This window comes from Myodes glareolus, chromosome 3, assembly GCF_982192425.1.
Source record: "Myodes glareolus chromosome 3, mMyoGla1.1, whole genome shotgun sequence".
In the NCBI taxonomy this organism is placed as follows: domain Eukaryota; kingdom Metazoa; phylum Chordata; class Mammalia; order Rodentia; family Cricetidae; genus Myodes; species Myodes glareolus.
Window position 1 is genome coordinate 69,569,589 of NC_142028.1, and position 9,526 is coordinate 69,579,114.

A 9,526-nucleotide genomic window follows, 5' to 3' on the forward strand; every position below is an offset into this window, starting at 1 on the left:
TATACCTAAATAAATTCCTGAGACCCTTTAACAGACTCCTGTGGGTTTGCAGCACCAAGCACTCATAGGATGTCAGGTATTTGTTCGTAAAATGCAGGACCTTGTAGATGCTGGTTTGTAGGTTGCTTTGGGTGCTAGGTTGATGCTGGAAGAGCACAGTGAAGACCTGGAAGGGACAGCGGATGGCTAGAAACTTGCTGAGACAGGACTGTCAGTAGTTTGATGATAGCCTGAACTACAAGGTGACCTCCAGGCCAACCTGAGCTGTAGCACCCTGTTTCAAATACTATTATCTCAACTGATTATTCCTATTGTCCAACCATCACAAAGTACACAGTTCAAGTATCTGGAAGAGTCATCAGCATTTGCACTTAATGAACTATCTTTGATAAAGTCAGAGCAAGGAAACGACTGTAACTGAGAGCCTTGATATTATTTATCTTGTGTGCACACACAGATGTGGAGGTCTGAGGGCAGCTTGTGGGAGTTGCTTGTCCATCCACCATGTGTTTTGGGAATCAAGTCAGGTCATCAGACCTGGTGGCCAGCACCTTAACGAGCTGAGCCATCTCAGTGGCCCACATCTAAAGACTTTTTCCCACCTCTGCAGAACTAGGAACCACCAGAGAGAATTTGGTGCAGGAGTCTAGCAGCCAAGAGCTGCTTCGCACACAACTATACTTCAACAGGGCAAGGAAAGACAGTGAAGAGCTTGCAAACAGATAGATGAACAAGTACATCTTCCCAGATGTCTGACATGAAGTTCTCAAACCTAACACACCTCGCTACACTAAAGCAAACATTCACAATCAACAGAATTGGGACATTTTTGTTGTTGAAATCAACAGGCTGCCTCATAGTCCATGTCCCCTAACATTTGCAGCAATCCTCTTAAATCAGCCTCTCCAGGCCCTTGTGTTGGGGAATATTATTTTAAGGTGTGTGACTTTTGTTTATGCTGCATTTAACTCTGTGAAGCTGTGATTCTTTGCCCGTCTAAAACACCTGATGGGCTACTAAAGTACCGAGTGGCCGATAGCCAGGAAGGTGCAGGGATAGGTGGGGCTGGCAGGCAGAGAGCAGCAGAAATAGAAGAAGAGCAACAACAGAATAAGAAGTGGACATCAGGGTCAGCCACCCAGCCAGTCATGGAGAAAGAAGGAAAGAAATACAGAAGTTCAAAAAGATAAAAAGTCCAGAGGCAAAAGGTAGACAGGATAATTTAAGAAAAGCTGGCAAAACAAGCCACGCTGAGGCTGGGCATTTGTAACTAATAAACCTGTGTGATTTATTTGAGGGCTGGGTGGTGAGCCCCTCAAAAAGACAAAAGAGTAAAACATCAAACAGTCATGATTATAGGCATGAGTCACCACTTCTGGTTACTGGAACCTCTTTACTCAAAGTGGTTATCTTCCAGCGTTTATCAAGGCAAACCCCCAAACTATCATTGGACATAGAGGGAGGCCCTGAGGTAGGATGGTTATTTTGTGGAATCCTAGACAGAAAATCTTGTCTGGATTAAGAAAAAAGTCCATCAAAACATAATCTGCTTTCTGGACACAGTGCTGATCTCTTCTGGATGCACATTCCTGAGCTGCCCCTACTGAACAAGGCAGCATTCAGCCCTTTGTACAGTGAGACAATGACTCCAGAAAGAAAAGACAGGCTATTTATCAGTGTCCTAAATTCTAACCCCGAGATCTGAGAGCAGCTCAGGCCTAGTGCCCTCATCACCACCTGAGGAGGAAGGGGTCCTGATAAAGGGCCATCTACACAAACCTTCCAACAGTTCAAAAGAGCACGGTGAATCCACTAAGGTGATTCCTCCTTGCCAATGAGGTGAGGTTCTGTCCTCAGAACCTCCAGGTCACGCCCCACACCTCCGACACAGGTACTACTTTTACTTCAAAACACTGATACAAAGAGTCTTTTAGAGCAAACACCTATGAGCAAAAATCCTTTATGCTAGGAAAGTATCACCCTCTAAAATGGGGCTATATTTACAAATTTTATTTTTTTATCTCAAAAATACATATAAATGAAAAGCTGCTCTCCAAATGTGACAGGCCTTTACCTATCATATGGTATTATCTCTATCACAAACACTGTCATATGAAAATCAGCACACAACTCCGAAACACACCATTTACAGGCACACATACTGTAATGAGCTCCTTTCTACTTACACAGACTGCAGGTGGGAAGTTCAGAAGCTGGGCTGCCCTTGCTTTCCATCTTTGGGAAGTAAATACAAACCCATGTCAAAGATGGAACCAAGATGTGGAAGCTACACAAGCTCCTTTAGACACACTACACACACACACACACATACACACACACGCGCCCTGAGGCCACAGCAAGGCCTTGCTACAAAGTCAACGCCAGGGTGTTTCTCAAAGAGAGGAAAGAGATAACATTTGAATAAAAATGCAAAGCTGAAGAAAAAGAACAGATGATCAAAACAGTTATACTGCTGAGCGGTGGTGGCGCACACCTCGGCTTTAATGCTGGCAGGGGCAGGCGGATCTCTGTGGGTTCCTAGTTCCAGGACAGCTAGGGCTGTTACAGAGAAACCCTGCCTCAAAAAAAACCAAAAATGGTTATGTCTGTTTCCTGGGGAAATCGGGAACCCTCGTAGGACGCAGCTCCACAACCCAGTGCAGGACAGACACCAGCACCCGATGGTAGAAGCCGTGACCTCCCCACACAGTCATGTCTATACAGGCGTCTCAAAGTGTCTGTTTAGCTTAGACAGTCAATAATGAGGCCATGTGGTAAACTGTCACTTCCAAAAAACGAAGCGCAAAATCAACCTCTATGACTCAAGAGCTGATCCAGGTCAAAGCTTTGGTATATGCTGGAGGTTGTTTTGGTGACAACCAAAGCTTACTAAGATTCCCTGCTCTAGGATTTGTCCCCAAAACAAAACTCCTGGTCCACAAAGCTCAACGACATATAAATAAGAAACTGTACAAAGAGAACAAACAAGCCACAATCCCATCCAAGGGCTTAGTTTCCTGTGCAGCAGTTCGGAAGGCACCCACTACAGCCACACACTTTGACCAAAACTCGACATGCTGTAATTGGTGAGACTGTTCTGAAAACAAGTGCCCACAGGCAGGCAGCTGCTGTGTCAAGTTCAACAAAATACGAAGTGAGAGTTCTCATACTGCAACACAAGCTGGGCAGCAACAGAGGAAAGACTTAAGGCAAGAAGAGGCGCTGGAGAGTCAAGCCCACGGCCTCCAGCAGGAACAGTTTCTAATAGTGGGGGTGCTTCTCAGTTGCTAGCTGTCAGACACCATTTCCTCCTCCTCATCATCCTCATCTTCCTTCCTGTCTAGTTCAGAGGTGTCTGAAGACTCATGGAGCAAGACATATTCTCTGCTACTGAACCCAAATTTAAGGACATCTTTTTCTTTCAGTTCGTAGTATCTCTGTGGCTCAATACGCTTGTTGTTCAAGAAGGTTCCATTGCCTGAGCCGAGGTCAATGATGTAGGGTTTCACCCTCCGACCAACTGTGCCATCAGCACGCGTGTACTCCACAAGCCTAGAAGAGACCAGGGAGAGAAGCCTGTGAGCCATGTCCTGCCAGAGAGCAAATACTCTGAAGCTCGCTACTACAGATCTAGATGTCACCGACTTGGCTTGAACGTGGATCAAATGCAAACTATGGGAGGTCACGGAGAAGTACTGCCCTGGCTAGGGGAACTGGGAGCAGTTTACATTTACCCGAGAGAAAAGCTAGAGGGCTGTGAGTGGTAGGTGGGGGTGGAGGGCCATGAAAAATCCCAATGTAGAACTCAAGACTTTTTGCTATGGCTACACATATACCGTACATCTATTTTAGCACCAGTCCAAATGAGGAAAAAACATTAGAATTAGAACTTGAGAGTCAAGGGCTAGATATGAGATGGAGTTCTGCTCTGAAGGTCATTTGTACCATCAGCTGACTGTGCTGAGCTACAGTTTTCTCAGCTGTCAAATGAGGATGCTAACCCTGGTCCTTTTTTCCCCACAGGAGTGTCAAGGACCAGATGGTAAGGGTCTATGATCCAAGCAAAAGATTCAGCCAGTGTATACCTGGCATTCTGACTCTGGCTTCCACTTCTATTTGGTCCTCATTACAGCCTTGGGGGCATATGGAAATAGGTCCAGAGTGGGGCAGGACCTTCTAAATTTTTTTCTTTTCTTTCTTTTTGAGAAGGATGTTGGTACATAGGTCACGCTTAGCGGGTATACCAATCGTTTCTGCTTGGCCTCCAGAGACCTGGGATTAGTATTACAGGCCTGCTCCTTCACAACAGTAGAGCTTAATATCTGGGTTTCTGATATCAAGTTCAAGACTCTCATATAAATGTTAAGAGATTACTTAAGGGCTGCTAGAGTTTCAGCCCAGCTCATTAGATACAAGGGCAATGGGCTCTTCTGCATCCTCACACAGACAGCCATAGGCATCCCCAGTGAGACACTCACCCCAGCTCCCTCTCCAGTTCTCCCCTGGTCTACCTACCGGTACTGGAAGACTGCATGCTGCTTGGAGCAAGAGGGATGGTCGATGGGAATGTCGGCGATGCGGCGATGTCTACCCAGAAGGTAAGCACTCTGCCGATGGATGTACATGACTGGAAGTACCTCATCATTTTTAAAGGGGTAGAGACGCCACCGTTTTTTGGGGATCCGGGCTTCTGGGGGCTCACTGTACTTAATAACCACACCCCGGAAGGTATTGGTGTCCTCAAGAAGTGCCCCAGAAAGTTCAAAGCTTGGTTTTTCTTTAACAGGCACCTCTTTGCTCCTGTTACCGGCAGGGCGAGGGATCACCTCCTGAGCCTCATTGCCAGCACCTTCATTCTGCTGGCGATGCTCCCGGCGCCTGGCATTATGAAAGTCCCTCTCTTCTTCCTGGGCCTGCAGAATCTGGCTGTCTCGGTCCCGACCCTGCCCACTGACAGGCCTCTCACCAGAGCTCCTCCTTTGGCGGGAATGGCCCCGGTGCCGGTCTCGCTCACTGTTACGAGCTCTCCTTTGTTCCTGTTCCGATGGCTCCCGGTGCTGCCGATCCTCTCGTCCTCTCCGTGGATGGTCCTCGCGTTCCTGAAATTAAGATGCATTCAGTAAAGGGAAGATGGCTTCTACTCTATGAATAAGCTGCCAGGGCTGGGGAGATGGCTTAGCAGTTAAGAGCACAAACCGCTGTTCCAGAGAACACAGGTTCAGTTCTTAACCCACACAGTTGTTGGTAACCATCTGTAACTACAGTTCCAAGGGAATCCAATGCCCTCTTGTGACAAGTGTGGGCACTGCATCTATATGATGCACAGACATCCACGCAGGGAAAACACCTACACACATAAAATAATTAAATCTCGAAAAAACAACACATTTGTGACCTGGGTGCTGGAATTCAGAACAAAGTCTTATTCCCACAAGGCTATCTGTGTAATTCTGCTCCCCTGGCGGGCCATGAAGACTCTATAGTCCATGCTGCTCCTAAAATACGGGTCTGATAGCCCAAGTCCACATCCAGAACCCTCAAAACAAGAGGTTGAAACAGAGGGGAGGAGATTATTCCCTTCAGTCATCTGCAGGCAAACTCACAGGGCAGCATGTGCAGAAAACAGCACGGAGTAGCCAGGTGGTGGCCAACACCATTAATCCCAGCATCACTGTGAGGCCAGCCTGGTCTACAGAGTAAGTTCCAGGACAGCCAAGGCTACCTGAAACCCGCCCCCCACCAAAAAAGGAATTAAAGAAAGAAAACAGAATAGTCACATTTAAGCTATGTAAAGGAAAAAGCCAACTTTCTCATAAGCCACAAGGGAAATTGAAATAATTTCAAAAGCTCCAACTTCAACAACTACAAAGATTATTCAGACAGCTAGGAATAATCCTAAAAAACATGAAAGCCTCAAGAAACCTATAAGAAAGTATTACTTAGTAGTTTCCAAACTTCTGACAAAATGGAAATACATACTAAAAATCAGTCTGGCAGAAACCACACTACACATCACACACCAATCAGAGCCTGGCAGTGGCCCATGCTTTTGAACCCAGCAATCAGAAGGCAGAGGCAGGCAGGCCTCTGTGAGCTTGAGGCCAGCCTGGTCTACAGAGTTCCAGCAGGTTATTACACAGCAAGGCTATTACACAAAGAAACCCTGTGTGTGAAAAAAAAAAAATGACAGAAATAGGCCAGTAAGAAATCAATCAGTAAGGCAACCAGTCTGCAGGTTGGTATCAACAGCAGTCTCCAGAAGCTAACACTTAGTAACCCCCATCTCACTAGGAACCAGAATACTAATGCCAAAAATAAATAAATAAAAATTTTCTCAGATCAGCAAAACTAAAAAGGTCAGGAACCGCTACTATCAAGAGAAGAAACTGGGGTGGCACACCTTTAATCCCAACACTCAGGGAGCAGAGGTGGGGTTCCAGGCCAGTCAAGTGACATAGTGAGAATAAGAACCTATCTCCATGGTGGGCGAGGGGTGGGGAATCAAGTGTTCTAGGCCTAGCCAGGTGATGGTGGCTCTTGGCTTTATAGTACTCAGAAGGCAGAGCCAGTCAGATCTCTGTGGGTCTGAAGTCAGCCTGGTCTACAGAGTGAGTTCCAGCACAGTCAAGGCTATACAAAGAAATAGTCCTGAAAAGCCAAAGAGTTCTAGGTTTACCTATGCTGCCTACCAAACAAGTTTCAGGCCAATCTGGGCCCAATTAGAGGGAGATCAACTGCTTCATCTACAAAGATGTGAAATCATACAATTTTTGTCTTTTTCCCTTGGTTTATTAAGCAAGTCATCAGGATCCAAACATCTTGTAACATGTATCAGGATTTTCTTCCTTTTAAGGCTGAGTAATAATCCATTAATATAAAAACAAACATAATGGTAATGGGACTAGGATTCAGACAAGGCAAACACTCCTAAACTTTAGCCCCAGTCCTTACTTCTGAGACAGTGTCTCTCACTAAGCTCTTAGCCAGTCTTGAACTCGTGATCCTCCTGTCTCTGTGTAGAATTATATGCACACACCACTACACCTACCTCAAGCAAGACATTACTAGAAAACCTGGAAGATAACTCGGCAGTTAAAAGCCCTTTTTGCTCTCCAGAAGACCTGGATCAGTTCCCAGCACCCTCATGGTGTATTACAGCCATCCTTAGCTCAAGTTCTAGGGAATCTGGTATTCTTCCGGCCTGTGGGCACCAGACACATACACGGTGTATATACATAATATGCAGGCAGACATAAAAACATGCAAAAAAATTATTTTTAAGCACACACACATTCAAGACTGTTCTAACATTTACAGAGATGTGGACAAAGAAATCAGAACAGCTGTTTTTTTTTCTTTTGGTTTTTCAAGACAGGGTTTCTCTGTAGCTTTGGAGCCTGTCCTGGAACTAGCTCTTGTAGCCCAGGATGGCCTCGAACTCACAAAGATCCACCTGTCTCTGTTTCCCCGGGTGCTGGGATTAAAGGCATACACCACCACCACCACCCAACTCGGAACAGCTAATTTTTGAAAGACTAAAGCAGAAGAAATCAGGACACTTGGTTTCAAGACTTACATTAAGTGTGGTAAGTGAGACAGCATGGTATTGGCAGAATCACAGACATATGCCTGACGGACTTTCAATGTGCAGTAAAATAACAGTGTCCTTTGAAAGAACGTATTGGAGCATGCGGGCAGCCACAGGTCAAACCTGGCCCATCCGTGCTGGTTTAAACAGCACCATAAACAACGTCTGTCATCCAGAAAATGAGACAGAGACAGCAGCCGGGAGGCAGCAAGGATAAAGGTGGAAAGGAATGGGACTGAAGAACAGTCTGAAGCTCCCACAGCAGTGAGACGCTGGTATCCTATGATGCTGCCCACGGACGTGTGACAAGTTACCATTGAGAGAAACGGAAATGTACATCTCTCTGCAGTATTTCTGACAAAGAGTTATCAGAATCAAACCAATCATTTCCTCCAAATGTAAATACTCGTGTAAAACAACTGCAAACACACAGCCAGTTTTTTTGGAGAGTCCACTGCCAGGACAAGGACACAGGGACACACATAGGTGCAGACCCTCGTCAGCAACAGCTCTAGCTGTGAACTTCCTATCAAGGGCGCTTGCCCCCTCACTCACCTGCTTCACTTTAACCGTGGCGTGGTGGGGACTCCGGCTTCTCTTAGTCCGAGGAGACTTGCTTCTTCTCCCTGAGGACTTGTTTTTCTTTTTGGCTGGGGACCTTTTCAGAGCATGGTACACAGGATTTTACCTCAATATCCCTTCCCCCAAAGAAATTAGCTTCAAGTATCAGGCTCGCCCACTAGACACCACACGTTTGTGAACCCACAGTCAGGCCTTCGCTCGGAGCAAACACACGTACACGACTGCCTGCTGAGGCCCGCTCACTTACACAATCTAATTCTTGAACCCCAAAGCTCAAACACCTTTCTTTCTCCAGTAGTCTGTCATCCTACTAATTGGCACCACTATCCAGGAAGTCAATCCTGACTGTGTTTTTTTTTTCCTAACACACTCCTTTCTCCAGCAACCACATCCAATCCCGTGGCAAGACCTAGGGACCCACCCTGTCCTCCATCCCACGTTATTCCTACCAGCCTATAATGCTCCTCCATCACTCAAGTCCAGATACACTGGATGTTTTGTCCCAACTTTTAAAACAAACACAGTTCTACTTCAGGTTCTTTGTATATATTTTTCTCTGTGGTGATCACGCTCGCGTGCTTTGATTAAAGGCGTGCGCCACCACCGCCCGGCCACATTACTGTTTTAATCCATCATTAACACTAATCGAACCTATCTACTTGTTATTTTATTTTCTTTCTTAGGGTTAGAGTACGCCCAGTTTCGCCAGGATCAAACCATCTCTCCTCACCCTGTGGCCCAGTACCTCAATTGATCTTTAGCCCCACACTATGCACTCAGTAAATCGATGCTGTACGGAGGCATCGGCGAATGAGTGCTGCGAAGAAGTCGCCAAGACCCAACGTGAGACACTCTTTGACGGCAGACGAGTGGAAAGACATTCCCACCGTCCACCGTGGGCAGGCGGGGGAATCTCATTGCAACTCAACAGGTGCTCTGCATCCCGAGTCGCTCGCACCGCCCGGAACCCGCGCCATCCCGGCCGCGGCCCGCTCACCGGCTCGCTCCCCGGCCTCGACTCCCGCGGTGGCCGCCGCGGCCTGGCTCAGCGGCGGGCGGGGACGGGTTAGCGGCTGGGGCGTCGGGTCGGCGGTGCGCGACAGGTTCGGGGCTCAGACGCTCCTGTTTCACCACTACGGTCGCCAGCGCGTCGTCCGTCCGGTGTCGCCGTCGGCCGCTTCGCTCCCGTTCGCTCTTCCCCTCCTTCATCCTGCGGCCCGGCCGAGAGCCACTTGCACGGTCCGTTGAGCCACTCGAGCCAAAGGAAGTGACGGGCCGACCTTTGCACTTCCGCTTCCGGGCAGCGAGCTATCCCAGAAGCCCTCACGGCGAGGCCCTGGTGGGCGGGGCCGCAGG

The 9,526-nt window shown here is 47.4% G+C and overlaps 1 protein-coding gene across 1 annotated transcript; it reads right to left on the bottom strand.

Moving 5' to 3' along the window:
• Positions 1-1,944: 1,944 nt before the first annotated feature.
• Snip1 (Smad nuclear interacting protein 1) lies at positions 1,945-9,426 on the bottom strand. Its single transcript, XM_087904616.1, has 4 exons — positions 9,168-9,426; positions 8,144-8,246; positions 4,516-5,099; positions 1,945-3,552 (listed from the first exon to the last, which is right to left on the bottom strand). The coding sequence occupies exons 1-4, from the start codon at positions 9,377-9,379 to the stop codon at positions 3,288-3,290; spliced, it is 1,164 nt and encodes a 387-aa protein (XP_087760742.1). The 5' UTR covers positions 9,380-9,426; the 3' UTR covers positions 1,945-3,287.
• Positions 9,427-9,526: the final 100 nt, after the last annotated feature.

Excerpts from the sequence above, each read along its gene's own strand:
- Snip1 (XM_087904616.1), bottom strand. The coding sequence starts at position 9,379 with ATGAAGGAGGGGAAGAGCGAACGGGAGCGAAGCGGCCGACGGCGACAC. Across the intron at positions 5,100-8,143 it reads CCACGGTTAAAGTGAAGCAG|GAACGCGAGGACCATCCACG; the intron begins GTGAGTGAGGGG and ends TCTTAATTTCAG. Across the intron at positions 3,553-4,515 it reads CATGCAGTCTTCCAGTACCG|GCTTGTGGAGTACACGCGTG; the intron begins GTAGGTAGACCA and ends GGTCTCTTCTAG.